This window comes from Strongylocentrotus purpuratus, unplaced genomic scaffold (assembly GCF_000002235.5).
Source record: "Strongylocentrotus purpuratus isolate Spur 01 unplaced genomic scaffold, Spur_5.0 spur5_scaffold_14, whole genome shotgun sequence".
Lineage (NCBI taxonomy): Eukaryota > Metazoa > Echinodermata > Echinoidea > Camarodonta > Strongylocentrotidae > Strongylocentrotus > Strongylocentrotus purpuratus.
In genome coordinates this window covers 4,722,643-4,747,085 of record NW_022145599.1, presented here as the reverse complement: position 1 = coordinate 4,747,085, position 24,443 = coordinate 4,722,643, and the positions used below count along the sequence as shown (strand labels likewise).

General features: G+C 41.4%; 1 protein-coding gene across 1 annotated transcript in view; it reads right to left on the bottom strand.

Moving 5' to 3' along the window:
- The window catches only part of LOC586799 (DNA-dependent protein kinase catalytic subunit), a 109,049-nt gene that overhangs the window by 67,322 nt on the left and 17,284 nt on the right, over nt 1–24,443 (bottom strand). The window contains exons 20-33 of the mRNA XM_030984017.1: nt 24,069–24,184; nt 18,711–18,903; nt 18,053–18,195; nt 17,250–17,373; nt 16,659–16,810; nt 16,059–16,186; nt 15,333–15,427; nt 13,954–14,056; nt 13,102–13,235; nt 11,900–11,969; nt 10,632–10,807; nt 9,927–10,150; nt 9,217–9,339; nt 8,745–8,839 (exon numbers count right to left, since the gene is read on the bottom strand). Coding sequence (XP_030839877.1) covers nt 8,745–8,839; nt 9,217–9,339; nt 9,927–10,150; nt 10,632–10,807; nt 11,900–11,969; nt 13,102–13,235; nt 13,954–14,056; nt 15,333–15,427; nt 16,059–16,186; nt 16,659–16,810; nt 17,250–17,373; nt 18,053–18,195; nt 18,711–18,903; nt 24,069–24,184 — 1,876 coding nt within the window. The remainder of the gene's footprint in view (nt 1–8,744; nt 8,840–9,216; nt 9,340–9,926; nt 10,151–10,631; nt 10,808–11,899; nt 11,970–13,101; nt 13,236–13,953; nt 14,057–15,332; nt 15,428–16,058; nt 16,187–16,658; nt 16,811–17,249; nt 17,374–18,052; nt 18,196–18,710; nt 18,904–24,068; nt 24,185–24,443) is intronic.

The window sequence follows — 24,443 nt, the reverse complement described above, 5'->3', positions numbered from 1 at the left end:
ACACCCTCCCTCCCCCCTCCCCTCCTACACACAGGTGTAATCATATTTTAGCTTGTGGTAAAAGGGTGTTGTGAACCCACATCACACAGCTCTCTCCACTCTTCTCAAACATGACGACCTCCCCCTGCCTCCCCCCTCCCCCCTATACACAAGTGTAATCATATTTTAGCTTGTGGTAAAAGGGTGTTGTGAACCCACATCACACAGCTCTCTCCACTCTTCTCAAACACGACAACCTCCCTCCCCCCTCCCCTCCTACACACAGGTGTAATCATATTTTAGCTTGTGGTAAAAGGGTGTTGTGAACCCACATGACACAGCTCTCTCCACTCTTCTCAAACACAACAACCTCCCTCCCCCCTCCCCTCCTACACACAAGTGTAATCATATTTTAGCTTGTGGTAAAAGGGTGTTGTGAACCCACATCACACAGCTCTCTCCACTCTTCTCAAACATGACAACCTCCCCCTGCCTCCCCCCCCCCCCCCCTACACACAGGTGTAATCATGTTTTAACTTGTGGTAAAAGGGTGTTGTGAACCCACATCACACAGCCTTCTGCACTCTTCTCAAACACAACAACCTCCCTCCCCCTCCCCTCCTACACACAGGTGTAATCATATTTTAGCTTGTGGTAAAAGGGTGTTGTGAACCCACATCACACAGCTCTCTCCACTCTTCTCAAACATGACGACCTCCCCCTGCCTCCCCCCTCCCCTCTATACACAAGTGTAATCATATTTTAGCTTGTGGTAAAAGGGTGTTGTGAACCCACATCACACAGCTCTCTGCACTCTTCTCAAACACGACGACCCCCCCCCCCCCTATACACAGGTGTAATCTTATATCAACTGGTGGTAAAAGGGTGTTGTGAACCCACATCACACAGCTCTCTGCACTCTTCTCAAACACGACGACTTCCCCCTGCCTCTCCCTCCCCCTATACACAGGTGTAATCTTATATCAACTGGTGGTAAAAGGGTGTTGTGAACCCACATCACACAGCTCTCTCCACTCTTCTCAAACATGACGACCTCCCCCTGCCTCCCCCCTCCCCCCTATACACAGGTGTAATCATATTTTAGCTTGTGGTAAAAGGGTGTTGTGAACCCACATCACACAGCTCTCTCCACTCTTCTCAAACATGAGGACCTCCCCCTGCCTCCCCCTCCCCCCTATACACAAGTGTAATCATATTTTAGCTTGTGATAAAAGGGTGTTGTGAACCCACATCACACAGCTCTCTCCACTCTTCTCAAACATGACGACCTCCCCCTGCCTCCCCCTCCCCCCTATACACAACTGTAATCATATTTTAGCTTGTGACAAAAGGGTGTTGTGAACCCACATCACACAGCTCTCGCACTCTTCTCAACCATGACAACCTCCCCCTGCCTTCCCCCCCCCCCCTTCACACAGGTGTATTCATATTTCAGCTGGTGGCAAAAGGGTGTTGTGAACCCACATCACATAGCTCTCTGCACTCTTCATAAACACGACGACCCCCCCCCCCCCCCTCTATACACAGGTGTAATCTTATATCAGCTGGTGGTAAAAGGGTGTTGTGAACCCACATCACACAGCTCTCTGCACTCATAACATGACAACCTCCCCCTGCCTCCCCCCTACACACAAGTGTATTCATATATCAGCTGGTGGTAAAAGGGTGTTGTGAACCCACATCACACAGCTCTCTGCACTCTTCTCAAACACGACGACCCCCCCCCCCCTACACACAGGTGTAATCATGTTTTAGCTTGTGGTAAAAGGGTGTTGCGAACCCACATCACACAGCCTTCTGCACTCTTCTCAACACGACACCCTCCCTCCCCCCTCCCCTCCTACACACAGGTGTAATCATATTTTAGCTTGTGGTAAAAGAGTGTTGTGAACCCACATCACACAGCTCTCTCCACTCTTCTCAAACATGACGACCTCCCCCTGCCTCCCCCCTCCCCCCTATACACAAGTGTAATCATATTTTAGCTTGTGGTAAAAGGGTGTTGTGAACCCACATCACACAGCTCTCTCCACTCTTCTCAAACACGACAACCTTCCTCCCCCCTCCCCTCCTACACACAGGTGTAATCATATTTTAGCTTGTGGTAAAAGGGTGTTGTGAACCCACATGACACAGCTCTCTCCACTCTTCTCAAACACGACAACCTCCCTCCCCCCTCCCCTCCTACACACAGGTGTAATCATATTTTAGCTTGTGGTAAAAGGGTGTTGTGAACCCACATCACACAGCTCTCTCCACTCTTCTCAAACATGACGACCTCCCCCTGCCTCCCCCCTCCCCCCTATACACAAGTGTAATCATATTTTAGCTTGTGGTAAAAGGGTGTTGTGAACCCACATCACACAGCTCTCTCCACTCTTCTCAAACATGACGACCTCCCCCTGCCTCCCCCCTCCCCCCTATACACAGGTGTAATCATATTTTAGCTTGTGGTAAAAGGGTGTTGTGAACCCACATCACACAGCCTTCTGCACTCTTCTCAAACACGACAACCTCCCTCCCCCTCCCCTCCTACACACAGGTGTAATCATATTTTAGCTTGTGGTAAAAGGGTGTTGTGAACCCACATCACACAGCTCTCTCCACTCTTCTCAAACACGACGACCCCCCCCCCCCCCTATACACAGGTGTAATCTTATATCAGCCGGTGGTAAAAGGGTGTTGTGAACCCACATCACACAGCTCTCTGCACTCTTCTCAAACACGACGACCTCCCCTTGCCTCTCCCCTCCCCCTATACACAGGTGTAATCTTATATCAGCCGGTGGTAAAGGGTGTTGTGAACCCACATCACACAGCTCTCTCCACTCTTCTCAAACATGACGACCCCCCCCCCCCCCCCTGCCTCCTATACACAGGTGTAATCATATTTTAGCTTGTGGTAAAAGGGTGTTGTGAACCCACATCACACAGCTCTCTCCACTCTTCTCAAACATGACGACCTCCCCCTGCCTCCTCCCTCCCCCCTATACACAGGTCTGGTGTAATCATATTTTAGCTTGTGATAAAAGGGTGTTGTGAACCCACATCACACAGCTCTCTCCACTCTTCTCAAACATGACGACCTCCCCCTGCCTCCCCCCTCCCCCCTATACACAGGTGTAATCATATTTTAGCTTGTGGTAAAAGGGTGTTGTGAACCCACATCACACAGCTCTCTCCACTCTTCTCAAACATGACGACCTCCCCCTGCCTCCCCCCTTCCCCCTATACACAAGTGTAATCATATTTTAGCTTGTGATAAAAGGGTGTTGTGAACCCACATCACACAGCTCTCTCCACTCTTCTCAAACATGACGACCTCCCCCTGCCTCCCCCCTCCCCCCTACACACAGGTGTAATCATGTTTTAGCTAGTGGTAAAAGGGTGTTGTGAACCCATATCACACAGCCTTCTGCACTCTTCTCAAACACGACAACCTCCCTCCCCCCTCCCCTCCTACACACAGGTGTAATCATATTTTAGCTTGTGATAAAAGGGTGTTGTGAACCCACATCACACAGCTCTCTCCACTCTTCTCAAACATGACGACCTCCCCCTGCCTCCCCCCTTCCCCCTATACACAAGTGTAATCATATTTTAGCTTGTGATAAAAGGGTGTTGTGAACCCACATCACACAGCTCTCTCCACTCTTCTCAAACATGAGGACCTCCCCCTGCCTCCCCCCTTCCCCCTATACACAAGTGTAATCATATTTTAGCTTGTGATAAAAGGGTGTTGTGAACCCACATCACACAGCTCTCTCCACTCTTCTCAAACATGACGACCTCCCCCTGCCTCCCCCCTCCCCCCTACACACAGGTGTAATCATGTTTTAGCTTGTGATAAAAGGGTGTTGTGAACCCACATCACATAGCTCTCTCCACTCTTCTCAAACACGACAACCTCCCTCCCCCCTCCCCTCCTACACACAGGTGTAATCATATTTTAGCTTGTGGTAAAAGGGTGTTCTGAACCCACATCACACAGCTCTCTCCACTCTTCTCAAACATGACGACCTCCCCCTGCCTCCCCCCTCCCCCCTATACACAAGTGTAATCATATTTTAGCTTGTGGTAAAAGGGTGTTGTGAACCCACATCACACAGCTCTCTCCACTCTTCTCAAACACGACAACCTCCCCCTGCCTCCCCCCTCCCCCCTATACACAGGTGTAATCATATTTTAGCTTGTGGTAAAAGGGTGTTGTGAACCGACATCACACAGCTCTCTCCACTCTTCTCAAACACGACAACCTCCCCCTGCCTCCCCCCTCCCCCCTATACACAGGTGTAATCATATTTTAGCTTGTGGTAAAAGGGTGTTGTGAACCCACATCACACAGCCTTCTGCACTCTTCTCAAACACGACAACCTCCCTCCCCCTCCCCTCCTACACACAGGTGTAATCATATTTTAGCTTGTGGTAAAAGGGTGTTGTGAACCCACATCACACAGCTCTCTCCACTCTTCTCAAACACGACGACCCCCCCCCCCTATACACAGGTGTAATCATATTTTAGCTTGTGGTAAAAGGGTGTTGTGAACCCACATCACACAGCTCTCTCCACTCTTCTCAAACATGACGACCTCCCCCTGCCTCCCCCCTCCCCCCTATACACAAGTGTAATCATATTTTAGCTTGTGGTAAAAGGGTGTTGTGAACCCACATCACACAGCTCTCTCCACTCTTCTCAAACATGACGACCTCCCCCTGCCTCCCCCTCCCCCCTATACACAGGTGTAATCATATTTTAGCTTGTGGTAAAAGGGTGTTGTGAACCCACATCACACAGCCTTCTGCACTCTTCTCAAACACGACAACCTCCCTCCCCCTCCCCTCCTACGCACAGGTGTAATCATATTTTAGCTTGTGGTAAAAGGGTGTTGTGAACCCACATCACACAGCTCTCTCCACTCTTCTCAAACACGACGACCCCCCCCCCCCCCTATACACAGGTGTAATCTTATATCAGCCGGTGGTAAAAGGGTGTTGTGAACCAACATCACACAGCTCTCTGCACTCTTCTTAAACATGACGACCCCCCCCCTGCCTCCTATACACAGGTGTAATCATATTTTAGCTTGTGGTAAAAGGGTGTTGTGAACCCAAATCACACAGCTCTCTCCACTCTTCTCAAACACGACGACCTCCCCCTGCCTCTCCCCTCCCCCTATACACAGGTGTAATCTTATATCAGCCGGTGGTAAAAGGGTGTTGTGAACCCACATCACACAGCTCTCTCCACTCTTCTTAAACATGACGACCCCCCCCCCCCTGCCTCCTATACACAGGTGTAATCATATTTTAGCTTGTGGTAAAAGGGTGTTGTGAACCCAAATCACACAGCTCTCTCCACTCTTCTCAAACATGACGACCTCCCCCTGCCTCCCCCCTCCCCCCTATACACAGGTGTAATCATATTTTAGCTTGTGATAAAAGGGTGTTGTGAACCCACATCACACAGCTCTCTCCACTCTTCTCAAACATGACGACCTCCCCCTGCCTCCCCCCTCCCCCCTATACACAGGTGTAATCATATTTTAGCTTGTGGTAAAAGGGTGTTGTGAACCCACATCACACAGCTCTCTCAACTCTTCTCAAACATGAGGACCTCCCCCTGCCTCCCCCCTTCCCCCTATACACAAGTGTAATCATATTTTAGCTTGTGATAAAAGGGTGTTGTGAACCCACATCACACAGCTCTCTCCACTCTTCTCAAACATGACGACCTCCCCCTGCCTCCCCCTCCCCCCTATACACAAGTGTAATCATATTTTAGCTTGTGATAAAAGGGTGTTGTGAACCCACATCACACAGCTCTCTCCACTCTTCTCAAACATGACGACCTCCCCCTGCCTCCCCCCTCCCCCCTACACACAGGTGTAATCATGTTTTAGCTAGTGGTAAAAGGGTGTTGTGAACCCATATCACACAGCCTTCTGCACTCTTCTCAAACACGACAACCTCCCTCCCCCCTCCCCTCCTACACACAGGTGTAATCATATTTTAGCTTGTGGTAAAAGGGTGTTCTGAACCCACATCACACAGCTCTCTCCACTCTTCTCAAACATGACGACCTCCCCCTGCCTCCCCCCTCCCCCCTATACACAAGTGTAATCATATTTTAGCTTGTGGTAAAAGGGTGTTGTGAACCCACATCACACAGCTCTCTCCACTCTTCTCAAACACGACAACCTCCCCCTGCCTCCCCCCTCCCCCCTATACACAGGTGTAATCATATTTTAGCTTGTGGTAAAAGGGTGTTGTGAACCCACATCACACAGCTCTCTCCACTCTTCTCAAACACGACAACCTCCCCCTGCCTCCCCCCTCCCCCCTATACACAGGTGTAATCATATTTTAGCTTGTGGTAAAAGGGTGTTGTGAACCCACATCACACAGCCTTCTGCACTCTTCTCAAACACGACAACCTCCCTCCCCCTCCCCTCCTACACACAGGTGTAATCATATTTTAGCTTGTGGTAAAAGGGTGTTGTGAACCCACATCACACAGCTCTCTGCACTCTTCTCAAACACGACGACCTCCCCCTGCCTCTCCCCTCCCCCTATACACAAGTGTAATCTTATATCAACTGGTGGTAAAAGGGTGTTGTGAACCCACATCACACAGCTCTCTCCAATCTTCTCAAACATGACAACCTCCCCCTGCCTCCCCCTCCCCCCTATACACAGGTGTAATCATATTTTAGCTTGTGGTAAAAGGGTGTTGTGAACCCACATCACACAGCTCTCTCCACTCTTCTCAAACATGAGGACCTCCCCCTGCCTCCCCCCTCCCCCCTATACACAGGTGTAATCATATTTTAGCTTGTGGTAAAAGGGTGTTGTGAACCCACATCACACAGCTCTCTCCACTCTTCTCAAACATGAGGACCTCCCCCTGCCTCCCCCCTCCCCCTATACACAAGTGTAATCATATTTTAGCTTGTGATAAAAGGGTGTTGTGAACCCACATCACACAGCTCTCTCCACTCTTCTCAAACATGACGACCTCCCCCTGCCTCCCCCCTCCCCCCTATACACAAGTGTAATCATATTTTAGCTTGTGGTAAAAGGGTGTTGTGAACCCACATCACACAGCTCTCTCCACTCTTCTCAAACATGACAACCTCCCCCTGCCTCCCCCCTCCCCCCTATACACAGGTGTAATCATATTTTAGCTTGTGGTAAAAGGGTGTTGTGAACCCACATCACACAGCTCTCTCCACTCTTCTCAAACATGACAACCTCCCCCTGCCTCCCCCCTCCCCCCTATACACAGGTGTAATCATATTTTAGCTTGTGGTAAAAGGGTGTTGTGAACCCACATCACACAGCCTTCTGCACTCTTCTCAAACACGACAACCTCCCTCCCCCTCCCCTCCTACACACAGGTGTAATCATATTTTAGCTTGTGGTAAAAGGGTGTTGTGAACCCACATCACACAGCTCTCTCCACTCTTCTCAAACACGACGACCCCCCCCCCCCCTAATACACAGGTGTAATCTTATATCAGCCGGTGGTAAAAGGGTGTTGTGAACCCACATCACACAGCTCTCTGCACTCTTCTCAAACACGACGACCTCCCCCTGCCTCCCCCCTCCCCCTATACACAGGTGTAATCTTATATCAACTGGTGGTAAAAGGGTGTTGTGAACCCACATCACACAGCCTTCTGCACTCTTCTCAAACACGACAACCTACCTCCCCCCCCCCCTCCCCTCCTACACACAGGTGTAATAGTTTATTTGTAAAGCGCTTAGAGACATTTGTATTAAGCGCTATATACAAATTAAATATTATTATTATTATTATCTTATATCAGCTGGTGGTAAAAGAGTGTACCTGTACTCACATCACACAGCTCTCTGCACAAGAAATGGTCTTTTACCCTATAGAAGACTGAACACTTGGGGCAGCATAATCAAAAGTTATAGGTTTGTAGCTTATATCAAGATTCACCTCTACACAAAATTTGAAAGAAATCTGTCAAGAAATGTGGCAGTTAGAGCGCACAAAAGACAGCCACCAAAATATGGCCTTTTACCCTATAGAAGATGGAACACTGGGGGCAGCATCACCAAAATCTGGAGGCTTGTAGATTACACCGAGATACACCTTAGTTTAAAATTTGAACAAAACGCCTTGCAAAATGTGGCCTATAGAGCGCACACAACTCAACCATCCACAAAAATATGGCCTTTTACCCTATAGAAGACGGAACACTGGGGGCAGCATCACCAAAAGTTATAGGTGTGTAGATTATACTAAGATACACTTCCACACAATATTTGAAAGAAATCTATTAAGGAATGTGGCAGTTAGAGCGCACACAAGAATATGACGCAGCAGACGTTGAGGCGGCGGCGTAACGCTGCTGAATCCAAAGTACCCCACCGGCATAATGCCGGGGGATACAATAAATACTTAAACACAAAATGCACAAATCTCTCTCCAGAATTTTAACAACATATTATCATTGGTAACTCTGAGTAATTAAAACTGTTTTAACATGTTTCTGAAAGGTTTCTAGGCATTGAATGTTTTGAATGGCACTTGGCAACTTGTTCCACAGGACTGGTGCAACATGCACAGATGCACGGTCCCCATAATGGGTGGTTAAGGTTCTGGGGACATCTAGGATGGTAGAGGCAGAAGAACGGAGTATAAATTAGTAGAACAGGATGAAATAGAAATAAATAATTGGATAATGACAAGGATAGAACTGTAACAATCTCACCTGCTGGCAGTAATCCTTTTGTGAATGACAGTCTCAAGCTTCTTGAGTTGCTCTGTTGGTAGCTTGGTGTAGAGCAGATCAAGGACTCGATTCGTCTGGATAACACAAGCACAAAAGAGGGGGAAGAAACGAGGGACAGGGTGAGTGTTCCAGAGGCTTAATAATGGTAACAAGATATTATAAAGCATGATATTGAACAAAATGATCTGTTTTTAACATTTTTGTAAAAATTTAATATCTTACAGGATGCTACAGATGAAATAAATTACCACACTAAAGTTTATTCATAGATTAAGTTGCTGAAAATGTAATAACAGAGATATACTGTACAGCACTGATATACAGATAGATACAACAATTACAGCAAGTAATTCCTCAATATCTAGGATAGAACTACAAATGATAACATCATTTAATGTAATATAAGACAGTGAATTCATGTATTTCCTAGATACTGACAATGAACACTTACAGTCTGTGGAAGAGCGTTCATGATGACAGTGTCGGCCATGTTGAATCCCAGAGAAGCTGGTTTCAAGACACATCCACACAGAATCTCAGCAAACAGACCAGTCCACAGCTTGGAGGGAATCACCTAGAATACAATGAAGAAATAACAATCAAAGAGAGACGTTTACATCCTTTGGAGATATCGGCTGTTCAGAGCTAGAAGAGCATTAACTTTAGAGATAATTTCTGTTTGGTGTCAGAAGGGCAATAACTCTTTGTTAAAGGATATGAGTTAATGCCATTCTGGCTACAAACAGACAATATAAAAAGTGTGATATATTGTTCACAGTCTTCAAGAAATTACTGAGTATATGTATCATGTACATGCATAAGGCCTACAAAAAAAAGATGTTGTATTGCCCTTTGCGACAGACCCAACATTTTTGAAATCCCCGGTCTGCTTTTTTTTTTTTTTAACCGTATTTTAGAGTGATACACTGTATAGAGAAATATCAGCTCAAAGGGGGAAAAAAGAACAAAAAAGTTATACAAAAATAACAAGATTTCAGACTGACCTTTTTTTTTTTAAAGGCCTAATTGGGCTTCTGTTACATAAAATTGTCTTCGGAAATTCAGCTCACTTTCGAATCCCTTGGGATATCTATCTCATGATAAATACAATGAGGCACAAGGAGATCATTTGCATGACACATAAAGAGTTGAAAATCTAACCTCCAGTGCTTCCTTGGTATGGGAGCCCAGCATGGCACCCATGAAGTAAAAGAGACGGATGATGACGGTACACTTGGTACGATTGTAGTCTTCTTCCTCCCTGGGGGTAAAGGCCGTTTCCATGGAACCACACCCCTTTGCGAAGGCAAAGAGATCGTATTGAGCCACCTTCATGAAGGAGTCAATGGTCTGGAATAGGACACTCTTTTTGCCTTCTTTAATGGCTACAGAGAAGGAAGAAAAATATTGTCTGTTGACTTGGGAAATAATTTAACTCACAAATTTTGTTAATGAAATCATAGGTTGTGTAGTTTCTAGTTTCTAGTTGAGAAACTAGTTATCTATTTTGCAAACAGTCGACGAAAACGGTCTCATTTTAATCAAAAAACATGTACATACAAATGAGTCACAAAAAATGCGTATTTCAGAACAAGGATGGACCCAGGTTCTTGTAAAAAGGGGGGGGGGTTAACATTTATTAAAATTACAATAGGGTGTACTAAGTTTGATATATTCTGTTGATGTTGTGAACTTCAAGTATGAGAAATCGTTTTCAAAGGTGATGGGCACAGGTCGTTTGTGCTCTCAACTCTGAATCTGCCACGGTTTCAAACCTCAGCCTTCACAGTTCACAAAAATGACACTTTTTGAAGAATTTTTTGTCTCCTATGGTGTTCTTCAGCATTCTTCAGAATTTCCACTTACTTTTGAAGACAGCTGCTGGTGTGAGTAGACTTTCCCCCAGGACCCAGACGTAGCAGTCCAGTGCAGCCAACAGGTACTCAAGCCAAGTGATGGTTGCTTTCACAGAAAACTGCTGTTCCACGGAGGCTAGGGTGGGCTGTTTCTGTATACCACTCTTATGACCACCTCCCTCAAATCTAAAATAGGTGGAAAGTAACAGACGTTGCATGTACATGTGTAGGCTGGATGCATTTTTACGTTTCAATAAGATCAAGCCAAAAAATATGTATGTCTGTTTTAATATCACTATATTTATAATAACCATTATAAAAAAAAAAGTAGTACAGTATATACAATAATCCAGTTCGTAAATACTATCTGCGCATGGGCAGATAAAGGTAAATTGTTTCCAAATTGTAAAGCCCATCGAGACGAATAATGGTATCATGCTTATGAAAGTTATGTTATCAGTATTCATTTACGCACCGACAGTACATTTATCTCATGCACTGCAGAAACATGGACACTAACATCAAAAATGGAAAGAAAGCTAGCAGCATCTCAACACAACATGGAAAGAAGTATTCTAAGCATCACATCCAAAGACAGAAAAACAAACAAATGGATCAGGGAGCAGACAAAAGTCCAGGACATCCTTGAAACAGTGAAAAGAAGGAAATGGAATTGGGCGGGCCACATCAGCCGTAGGAATGATAATCGCTGGAGTTCAGCAATCACTCTTTGGACACCATATGAGAAAAAACGAAACAGGGGACGTCAAAGAAAAAGATGGAGAGATGAGCTGCAACAGTACTGGGAAAAGATTAACTGGCACAAACAGGCACTGAACAGAGACATTTGGAGACAGCATGCTGAGGCCTTCATCCTGCAGTGGATCGATAATGGCTGAAAAAGTAAAGTAAGTACATTTATCTGATACACAGGTGGAAGTATTCTTCTCAAGAGGCATATAAAAGGTATTCATGATTAACCTCCATCACTTCAGCAGTGATTATTTTAAAATGCACAAGTGGGACGCATCCATCTGTATATTTTGGGGTCATGCGTTACGAAGCCATTTAGGAACTGGTTTATTGAATGAGAAATTACCATTACCACAAACAAGCTTGTTTGATCTACGAAAATTTCTAGTAAATTTCATTTACGATAATTTTCAGAAACCTAGTGGCACAGATAATGTTTCCTTGTGTTCCTCTGTGGATGAGACATGCTAATTCCTACTTTATTATTTTCTAAATTCCATTGAATCTACCTCCTACAAAGATTACCTTCCAACAAAATACTCAGCACCCCTCTCTCTGGCTGTGTTCTGCATCCATGTTGCTGGAGTATTCCGCCCTGGATCACGTAAAAGAAAAACATTAATAGCAAAATAATAACTTCACACTTTCTTTCAACAGTCATTCTCATACTGCTATAATGTGACAGATACCAGTTAAATTATCTCTGTACAAAACCATACAAATTTGATTTCTTTAGAAGTATCATGCTCTCTCTGACCCTGTGCCTTACGTTGGGTTTCAAATTTGTATAAGTTTGTTACCAAGAGATGTTTAGCATAAGAATTTGCGGCTGTAGAGGTACCAAACACATCATTGAGCAAATTTGTCCTTCTGCTGCTAACATGCAGTATGCCAGATATGATGTTCCACCTTCCTTTTCTTCAAAGGCTCTTTTTGTCCACAGATTTCATGAGGCTAAACTGACTGACCTGGTAGGAGTGATGTCAGCCCGTAGACATGAACCATACACTGATGTCTGCATTCAGTCTGGGGACTTCCACATTGGGTCATCAACCACATCACCATGTGACTCAATGTGGGGCTACAGTTCTTTGGTTACCCATTCCCCCTCCCCACCCCCTCCCTATTAGGATTTAAGATACCAGAGGGCTAGCATGACTGACCTGGTAGGAGTGATGTCAGCCCATAGACAAGAACCATACACTGATGTCTGCATTCAGTCTGGGGACGTCCACATTGGGTCATCAACTACATCACCATGTAACTCAGGGTAGAGCTACGGTCCTTCGGTAACCCCTTCCCCCTCCCCACCCTCTCCTTATTAGGATACCTGAGGGCTAGAATGACTGACCTGGTAAGAGCGATGTCAGCCCGTAGACAAGAACCATACACTGATGTCTGCATTCAGTCTGGGGACGTCCACATTGGGTCATTAACCACATCACCATGTGACTCAGGGTAGGGATAAAGTTCTCTGGTAACCCCTTCCCCCTCCCCACCCTCTCCTTATTAGGATACCTGAGGGCTAGAATGACTGACCTGGTAAGAGCGATGTCAGCCCGTAGACAAGAACCATACACTGATGTCTGCATTCAGTCTGGGGACGTCCACATTGGATCATTAACCACATCACCATGTGACTCAGGGTAGGGATAAAGTTCTCTGGTAACCCCTTCCCCCTCCCCATCCCCTCCTTATTAGGATACCTGAGGGCTAGAATGACTGACCTGGTAAGAGTGATGTCAGCCCATAGACAAGAACCATACACTGATGTCTGCATTCAGTCTGGGGACGTCCACATTGGGTCATTAACCACATCACCATGTGACTAAGGGTGGGGCTACAGTCCTCTGGCAATCCCCTGGAGTCCAAATGAGATTCAGTGCATGGATTAAATCAAATGTATTTACTACAAGTACAGTCATGATATTGTACTACAAACTTAGACAAGCTGACATCTAAGTATACTAACAGGAGAACAGACTTAGTAAATTTGTGAAACTGGCACAGATCTGGATTTTCAACAATGTAGCTCTGAATTTAAGATGTCCAGAACTGTCTTATTTTAGATGTTCCCTCTCTCCATTTGCTCACCTGAGATATTAAATACCTCATCTAAATACCTAATTCAGGCATTTTGGGGCAATTTCTTGTTGATGCCTTAGTGACTACCGAATAAATCAACAAGAATACGAGCACTGTGACTGACACAACATCAATAACTTTCTTTGGAAGGCTATCAGACTTACTTACTGGGCTCACTAAGCAAACCTACAAAGAACGTATGTACATCCAGGACACTAACTCTACCCAAGAGTATCTCCATATTCCCTGAATGCTAGAGCGCCTTATCAGGGTAGCTTGGTTAAAGCCAAGGTAATAATAGTACAGCAATTAGACAAATTAGTACTCTATAAATGTTACTATCTTTATTTTTATTTGTATGTTTAAAAGCTAGTCGATTTGGAAAAGAGAAAGCCAATTATATTCTAAGGAAAGAACATCCCATTAATCCCATTTTAAGGATTCCAAACGAATGTCCATGATTCTGGTTTAGACTGTAAGAGTTGCAAAAATACCTTGGCACCCGTCTGTTCTTGCTCTCTTTGTTGAGTAATGCTGCTTTCACACGCATGATTCTCTCTAGATGCTTCAACACTTCTGATCCTTGCTCCTGAGTGCCTGGGGAGGAAAAAATATTTATATTTTTTAAATTTCTCTAATGATTATTTATTATTTATTTATTCATTCATTTATATATTGATTAGTTGAATGTTATGTAGGTCAAATGTGCCAGTGGATAATTAACACTCAAAGAGTTACAGGCATCAAATTCTGTCTACCTTGTTATTAAAATAAAACATGACTGAACAAAGAGGGGCTTGTATTTCTTCCTGAAATTGAAAAGGGTTTCATGCATTTAGATTGTTGATCCCACGATACACGGTTTGTATCAGGGCCAACAACGGATTCAGAATCCTAATCCCAAGCTTGTATCATACATAAAATACACCAGCATTGTAAAGCTTAGTGACACCTGAAAATCAGTCAGCAGTGTGGTGTGTCCATGGATACAGAAGAGCCCTGTTAAGAACAGTTTCTGAACAACCTTTGTTCTTTTCCTCTGTAGACAGCCTAGACCTGATGACTGGCTTAAAGCAGAAAGATTCAATGCCCTTTTTGAATTTTACACTACTTTCTCGACTACATGTTAAATAGGGCTGCGACGAGTAGTCGAATTCTCGAGTACGATTTCTCGTACTCGAATATTCGGCCGCAAAAAAAAAAAAAAAAAAAAAAAAATCCCGGTCACCTGGCACTGTCCAGGCCGATGCTTACCCGTGCCAGGGAGAGCGGCGGCCGCTGGCATGGTACCATCGGTAAAAATGTTTTCCAGCTCAATCACTATCAAACTCGCCACTCAGAAACTGGGCCAAATGTCCGGATTTCAGTTTGGACTTGGAGGAAAATGGATTATTCTGCCATCTTTGGTTTTTAAAACAGCATTGTTTACTGTTATTATTATTAAATCATCCCCTTCAACTGCAACTCGAAATAAAAGTGCATGCGTTTTTGGAGACCGACCTTGGATACCGCTCCTGTGGCATGGTGGTGGCAAAAAAAAATTTAAAAAAAATCAACAAAAAAAAATCTAAAAATCAAAAAAATTATAAAAAAACATGGCGTCCGAATATTTGATTGTAAGCCTGGGAGTGTAATCGGGTACCTCATTACACCGTTGTGCACAGCCTTACACAGCGAAACCCGTATATTAAGACCACTCAAATGAGACCCCCAAAAAGGCCTTTATATACAGGTTGTTTTATTACATGTTTCAACGAGAAAAAATTACAAAGGAAACTAAAAAAAATGTGATCTTTCTATACAGGTGGTCACTGAAGCAAATTTGACTGTATTTAATCTCCCTCATGTTAATTCCTTTACAAAAATGACCTACCAAGAGATTTGTCATCATGATGAGCCAAGGCCAGGCTCTCAACAAAGACTACCAAGAGTTCAAAGGTGAACTGGTCAACAAGAACTTCCTCCTCTCTGCAATAAATCACATAAAGCCATGAGTACACAATTCATACACTGATGATTAAAATGCACAAACTAGAAATGAAACTACTCATCTGAACAATATGCCAGATATTGAACACACTGGAAGTTTCTTAAACCCACTAAAAAGCACCTGTGTTTGATTACATAGCATAGCAGAAGTCAAAAGCAACCAATAATTCACAAAAAATTTATCATTTTGATTGCCCACCAATAAAAAAATTTTAAAAAAAAAATGTTTGTATACGCCCATTTTGAATGAGACTTCTCTTCACAGAAAGTAATCATTATTTGTTGTAGCGGAATATCATTTGACGTAATTTAATTTGTAATTTGTATGTAATAATGCAATTATTGATAATTTGTATGTAATAATTTAGGCCTTATATGTAATTTGTATGTGATAATGTAATTGTATGGATGTAAAAATGTAACCGCATAGAGAATTATCTTCGATAATTATTATGCGCTATATAAATCACAATTATTATTATAGTGAGAATTCAGGTTCAGTTGAGATTTGTTCTTCTTTTGCCATTGCTCATTCTGAGCTTTCCAGACGTAAACTGGCTCTGTGTTACCATGCACTGCTCTTGCTGTTGCTGACAAAATATGACTTTACCTGAAGATGGTGTAGATGCTGTTGAAGGCAAGAGCAGCACCTAATCTCTTGAATGCACTGGGATGTGAAGCCATGGAATAGAGTCGTTTCAAGAGCGACTTGGTGTTGATTGGACTCTTCTCTTGTTGCTAAACAAGAACAAAAATATACAACAGCTGCTTTAAAATCAGGCCATCTAATTAGTTTCAAAACTGAAATCAAATATGAGGTTATAGTGCAATGTGAAACAAAGAAGTTTTAAGAAATTGTTATGATTACTCATATATTTACATTTTGGGGGACATTTAAAAAAAAAAAAAGTCCAAGGGTGTACTAGTCATTGGGAGTTTGGGCCACTCCATATTTGGCCTCGAGCCCAGTTGATGTGAAAGATGGGCAGGTCATATAGAAACTCTCCAACCAAATTTCAGTCTCAGTCTGCCCCTGTCTATTAAAGTCAAATGAACCTTCTATCACATTGAGTCTCTGTCAATGTCATTTTATTGAGAGTCACACATAGAACTCAGTTTGGCTAAATCTTTGAAGAGCTGAGCTAAAAGATGCATATAAAATGGACAGCTATATCTCTAAACCTTTGACAATCCAATCAAGGATATGTACCTTCTTGCTAGTTTGTTTGATGGACCATCTCAAGAACTCACTGATACAGCGAGCACAGAAGTCTCTCAAGGCTGTATCAGTAGGATGGACTATACCAGCCAAGATGGCATTCAGTAGGGTCGACGTCTCATCACTTTCATACTTCTTGTTTCCTGAACGATAAAAAATATATAACACAGACCAGTTTGTAGTTAGCACATGGTACAAATTACCCCAAATTATTCACAGATCTTTTACACATGGAGAAGCCCCAAATTTGAGAATAATCACTGCGAAAGGCTACAGATGGCTCTCCATAATGTTTAATTTAAGTCCAACCTAGAGTTAAGTTTGACTTAGGATCTTTGTGAAACAACCCCCTGATGAATATAATCAAGTATAAGCTTGGAGTGCCCCCCCCCCCAAAACCATACACATAATATCTACTATATTGTACATCTATTCATTCTAAACTTCTAAACATTATCCTTATTCACTCATCCCTCTCCCAAACCATTATCTATTTTTTCAATTGTTTGGTTTCAACAATAACTGAGGCAAATAAAAATCATTTGGTCTATAACTGATTGAAGGACAGACAGCTGTACCTACCAGAGAACCAGTGAATGAGTTGCATGACCAGAGGTTCAAACAGTTGCCTAGCAACCTGTTCCACATCACAAGCTAGCTGGAGAACTGCAGGGAACACCTTCTTGTACAGTTGGTTCATGGGACTCTGGATTTGAAGGGAAAAGCAAAGCATTGTATGAAAGAAATTGAAATGTAAATGAGTTTCAAAACATGACATGCGCTCTGTGAACTTGGGCACAGTACAATGTTTTAAAGGGAGATGGCAGTCAGTTTCCATGTGCAGTAGGTCATGATTCACTTACACCAGACTTGGTGGGAATGCCAATAATACGTGTTCAAATCTTGCACACAACAAATCCGTGGTCTTATCAAGAAATACCCCTAGTCTCTCGAGAGTCAGGGGAGGGGTTAAGATACAGACTTTCCTTCCTCCTCCCTACACTTCCCCTTCCTCTCCCTCTCTCTTTCTTTCTTTCTCTCTCTCTCTTTCATACCCAGGAGGCATGCTACATGAACATTGTCTTGTTCAACAAAGACTACTGAGACCCTACCTTTGTCAAACAAAAACACACCTACCTCTCCCACTCAGTAAGGAAATAATTCAATCATCTCTTAATACCTTTGCCTCTCTCTGATCAGGCTGCTGAGATCCTTTGCCTAGCAAAAGCAGAATACCCGTCCCACTCAGTAAGGAAACAATTCAATCGTCTCCTAATACCATTGCTTCTCTCTGATCAGGCTGCTGAGATCCTTCGCCAATCAAAAGCAGAAACACACCTACCTCTCCCACTCAGTAAGGAAATAAATCAATCGTCTCTTAATACCTTTGCCTCTCTCTGATCAGGCTGCTGAGATCCTTTCCCAAGCATGAAGAGAACCAAGGTATGTAGCGCCTCGCATGCTGCTACCTTGGTCTGTCTGTCACTAGACGTCAAAGCAAGCTCTACGATCCTCGGCAGGAAGGCATCTACGATCAGAAGATAACAAAAATAAAAAAATAACGCCCAAATGTCAACAGTTACCATCCACAGGCATGAAAGTGTACGGTAAAGTTCCTGAAACTTTAATTACAAAGTACACATTCCTTAAAAAAAATCATAATCATAATGTGTATCAAAGCAAGCTCTACTATTCTTGGCTGGAAAACATCTAAAATAAGATAACAAGAACAAATCTCCTTCCCGGTTCAACATTCTATCACCTGCATATAGTATTTAATCATCTTTCTGCATCTATGATTACAGCCATCTTCATCAATAAAGTGATGGTTCAATACAGCATCCTCCCAAGATAATCATTTCACTTTTGCCAAGATGAATAGCCTGGAATATTTAAGTTCTTCTCTCCTTCTTCAATGTCATTCTTTCTTTCTTAGGAGCTCAATTTGTAATTTAGTAAATAAGCTGGAATGAAATCAGGATATCTGAGTTTATTTTAGGCCTGAATTCAAACCAGGAAAATCTAGTGATCCTAAAATCTCACCTAGCTGAATTTCTGGTTTCATATCCACAAATGGTACAGGAAAGTTGAGTCTTGGTTGTGAGTCCCATGCAAGGGCTACGTTAGAGAGCTCCTGGGCGGATGTCTCCAGGAGACCAACGTTCACACTGCCTCCCAGGGAGCCCAGGAGACGAAGGATCTGGAGCTGTACACTCCTCAAAGGTGAATCTTGGCTCTGTGACAAAGTTTGGAATAATGCACATTCATTCATTATACAGTCAAACCTGGTTTAGCGACCACCTGTCTACAAAGACCACATTTTTTCCCCCTTGAAAATAGTTTTCTCATTGAAACCCGTACTTAAGGAACCTGTACATGAAGACCACTTGCCTATAAAGACCATTTTCCTTGTCTCCCTTGGGTGGTCTTTATAGACAGATTTCCCTGTATCTGTCTTCTGTCCATCAGAATAAAAAATGAGACTGCACAAAAAATAGTTGACGGGATAGAGACATACCCTAATTTTGTATATTCTTTGCTTTTACATGTATATCATTGTGTCCACAGCTTTGCTCCACAGTACACTGTTGCTTTGATAAATCATTACATTCCATCTAGATCTTTATGCTCCCAAAACTCTGGATTTCTTGTTCTTCCTAAGCTCAATACTATGGGGAATAACCGTAGTTGCGGGCGTAAAGGCTGCAGTATTTTCAGAAAAGAAAATATCAAAAACTCTGGGTGCAGCCCATATGCGACAATAGTCAAAATCAGGTCCACTCGAACCCTGAATCTGCGGTTCAAGTTCAAGTTCAAGTTCAAGTTCAAGTTTTATTTCAATTCAAGTCCATAAAAAACATATAAGATACAGATTATATACAATATAGAAAACACAAAATACACACAAAATGGAAACATGTCTACAAATATATCGGAATTATAAAAAGTTAAACAGCAATAGAAATGAATTGGGGAAACTGCAAATAAAACCATAAGGTTCTGTCGAGGCAGCTCCCTGTTATTAAAAGATACATATACAACTTCCAACAATTGGCTATAAAAAGTATAACAATAACAAAACAGTGTACAAAACATAGGAGACGTATTAACATGCAAATATTATTATAGATTTAAAAACAGATGAAGTATTTTTTTAGTTTAGATTTAAAAGAGTTTAAGAAAGCAGTATCACGTATATCTTTGGGGAGGGAATTCCATATTTTCGGGCCAGTGTGTCTAAAAGTAAATAAGGAATTTGTTGATGGACATTTTTCAATAAAATAGTTATCAGGATTTCTAGTATTATAATTATGAACATATTTTTTACATTTCATCATAGTGGTAAGATTAATCGGCAGTTTATCAGTTTTATGTTTAAAAACCATGAGTGATATACAATATTGATTCAATTGAAAAATATTTAAAAACTGTAGTTGTTGAAATAATGGTATTGAATGGGCATTGAAATCAGACATAAGACATATTCTTACTATACGCTTTTGTAATATATGCAGTCGTTGTAATCTCGTTGGGTATGTGTTGCCCCATACAACATTACAATACATTAAATACGGTAAAACCATTGTATTGTACAATAAAATCAAAATACTTTGTGGCAAGATATGACGTAATTTGCTGACGACACCAATATTTCTTGAAATTTTGTTTGAAATGGTAAATATATGAGCATTCCAAGTTAAATTTTGGTCAATAATTACACCTAAAAAGCTAGTTGATTGCACTCGTTTTATCGGAACATCATTCATCTTTATATTTAATACATTCAATGAATCAGCTGAAATAATTTTTTGCTTATAATGAAAATATATAAAATTTGATTTAGATGTATTCAAAGACAATTTATTACTATTGAACCATTGCGATACATGCTGCAGCTCATTATTTAAAGTTTGACATAAAATATTAATATCTTTATGAGAATAGAGGATATTGGTGTCATCAGCAAAAAGGACAAATTTCAAAATGTTTGAACAATAATTTAAATCATTTATGTACAATAAAAATAAAAGAGGACCTAAAATTGAGCCCTGAGGGACTCCACACGTGACTTGCATTGGGTCAGATAAAACATTGTTATATACAACTATTTGGTGTCGATTATTCAAATAATTTTTCAACCATGTGTAAGCAACACCTCTTATTCCATAGTAATTCAATTTATCTAACAAAATATTGTGATCTATAGAATCAAAGGCTTTGCTTAAATCTAAGAAAAGACCTACAGTGTGTAATTTATTACTTAAGGAAGATACTAAATAATCATGAACATCAATTATTACACACATAATCTCTATAAATAATTTTCCCTGTTATTTGAAATATTGGAAGATGGTCAGATGCATCATTAAAAAATATTCCCGGGGTTATACATGAAAAAACATTGTTTGTAAATATATTGTCTATAAGAGTTGCACTATTTACAGAAATACGTGTGGGTTTAACAATTAGTGGCAAGAGTGATGAGGAATGTAACATGTCTAAAAAATCAGCACTATATTTATTTGAACATTTTAAAAGATCAATATTAAAATCACCCATAATATAAATTAATTTATTTTCTTTATTAAGTTTTTGTAAACATACATAAACTGCGTTAATAAAGCTTTCTACTCTTGATTGCGGTTTCCTATAAATTATTCCAACAATTATATTTTTTCCAATCTTATTCGTAATCTCAATAAAAAGACATTCATTACCATCGCATTGCAATAAAATATCATTTCTAATTTTAAAATTCAAAGAGTCCAAGACAAGAAAAGCCACTCCTCCTCCTCTACCACTGATACGATCAATATGAATGAATGAATATCCTTCTAAATGAAATAAAATGGGAGTATTACTTTGAATCCATGTCTCCGTGAAACCATAAATAGAAAAAGAGTAACTTAATGAATGAATAAATTCACTTATAGCTAAAAAATTCTTGGATAAACTTCTTGCATTGAAATGTATAATACTAAAATCAGAATCTAATTTTGGTAAAGACATAAATTCATCTTCCAAATAATAATTACTTTCAACAATATCGTCCTGTAAAAAATCATCGTCATCATTGTCACACGCTGGATCACATTCTAAAGAATGTTTAAATGTATTTTTAAATTTATTTATATCAATTTTATGTTCATGCAATGGTGTTGAAAAAATATTCTTAAATTCATCATCGCTCAAATCAGAAAATGGAAACACTGGGTTTAAGCATATGGGATACTGTGCGTCATGTGTATCATCCATGTAAAAGGAGAACATTAAATATGACCATGACAATCCGTCTACATAAAGACAAACAACAAAACATAGGGGTACAATAAATACAGAACATAACAATTAATATACTGTAATAACAAAGTATGTAACAAGTATTTTTGTTAAATGAGGGGGAAAAAAAATTAAATGAAAAGTTCACTCACTTAGTTCAGAATGTGCCTACCCTAACCAGACTTTAAAACTTCCGTAGGTCGTCTTTGCACAAGATCAAGTGTTTTTTGTTGTTTTTGTCAGTCATTAGAATACGCCCATCTCGTGTCCATGCTGCTTTTACTTTCTCAGAGGTTCGTACATGTGCAAGCAGGTCTTGATTTGCTTTCGTCAGATCTTCCTGGATGGACTTCCGCTTACCGGCGAGCTTCCGTCGTTTGGAGATTACTTCCTGGCGCTTTCTATATTAAGTAAACTTCGCGATGATTGGGCGTGGCAGGTTCTTTTCTTGATGTTTCTGCCTGGAGCCATTTTTATGGGTACGTTCCAGATCATCCTTGGAGAGATTGACCTGGAGAACTTCATTTGCCACTTGAAGAATGATGTCATCGGTATCTTCTTCACTGCGTTCCTCGAAGCCAAAGAACAGGAGACAATTTCGCCTGGAGTATTGTTCCTGTTGGTCGAGCTTGCGTTGTAGTGTTTTAATCTGCTCGTGTTGATTTTCAAGTTGGTTTTGGACGTTTGCGATCTCCTTCGACTTGCTGTCTGTTACGATTTCGAGATCGAAGATCCTTGCCTGTTGGGTGTCGATGGTTTCCCTGATGTCAGCTAGTTGTTTATTAACGCGCTCTTCCACTAAGTCGATGAATCTTTTATCCCGAAAGATGTCCTGTATCACTGATGCCAGCAAAGCAGATTTCTCTTTCTCCTTCCCCCTTGTATTCATTTGGGCTTTGTCTGTATCTGCCATGGTAATCGTTGGTTTCGGTAGAGCTGGATTAAATTACCAACAATGAAGCTTAAAGTGTCCACAATAAAATCCTGGGTAGCAGCAGACTGGGGCAATAAGATGATTGTAGTTGACCATCAGCGCTGACAATAGATATGTTCACTTCATGCCTCATTAAACAGCAATACCATGGCATAGAAGTATACTAACTATAGGGTTTTATCGGAAATACGAAAAAGCAGGTTGGAAACGAAATTTTGCGTGTTTGGGACTATCAGCACTTTTGATCCTCTGAGTGGTAGTAATAAACTGAGTCCAAAGTTCACTATTTCACGGATTCGATGCGATAAAACATGCTCCTGGTTGTAGTTTGAGGCTTTAAAAAGCCTTACATTACTAAAGCAAGAGTCAGAAACATATACGGAATGTCAAAATACTCACAAAATAACAGAAAACACAGAGTCCAAAATCATCCAGATTCGCTTCGTTCGTTCGTTCGTTCGTTCTGACCAGCGGTCAAAACAGCACGTATGCGTACATATGGGACTACAATGACTATACCAGTTAATGTACAAGGACATTTCTAGAATAACTCCACACATCTTATCAACAATTTTGTGTTATATTGTTGACACGAAGTTTTGTTAATCTTGTGAATAATCTTCATAACTTATTTTTCAAACAAAAACTATCGTGAGATCCAGATCTAAGTTTGTGCCATCGTAGGGACCGCAACCGAGGCAATACAACTGCGCATCAGCCGTCTGCATGCACGTCTACTTTCTTTGTATCCTTTTCAGGCAATCTTGCATTGCATTGTGGTAGGTAGGGGTATATATCGGCTACCAAAACTGCCTGCAATGTAGTACTAGCTTCAAAATCAAAAAAGATTTGCTAAATTAAGATTAAAATTTATATTAAAAATATGCTACATGTCTAGAATAAAGACTTGGAATGTTGGGGACTAAATTTATTCAATGAAAAATCTGAATTAACCTTCCTTTTGCTATTGCCAACTGATTTTGTCATGATTACAAATACAATACAAAGGAATTTCAGAACTATATACATGGGCTACCATTGAAATAACAGAATAAAACTAATAATCATACTTGTGCCCCTACTTTTGCACATATTATCTACAGAGTGTTTTAAAATGACTCCAATATTTCATATACTCTACTTTGTAAAAAGAATATATTACAGAATAAGAGTAACAAGTAGCTAACCTGATCGTTATCCTTAGCTTTCTTGAGAAGCTTGGAAGGGATGCGTCTCCTTCCGACACGGCTTGATGCTGTCTGAATGACAAGGACCTCAGGTCTGCTGCCCTCATCTTCCGACCCTTGAAAGGCACAACACATCGTACATTAAAAATCAAGTGCATTTTTACCCACCCTGACTGCTAAGGGTAGCTTCTACAGAACACTTTATATGTTTATATGAAATTGTGTTACAGTGACATGATGACTAGACTAACTACGTTTTATCAAGTACACTGAAACATTGAAATTAGAAATAAAGTGTCATTTTACATGTTTATTTTTTCCTCTCATTCTTCGCGATTGGAGCTATTCTTGCATACATAGTGAGCCCTGTGATCT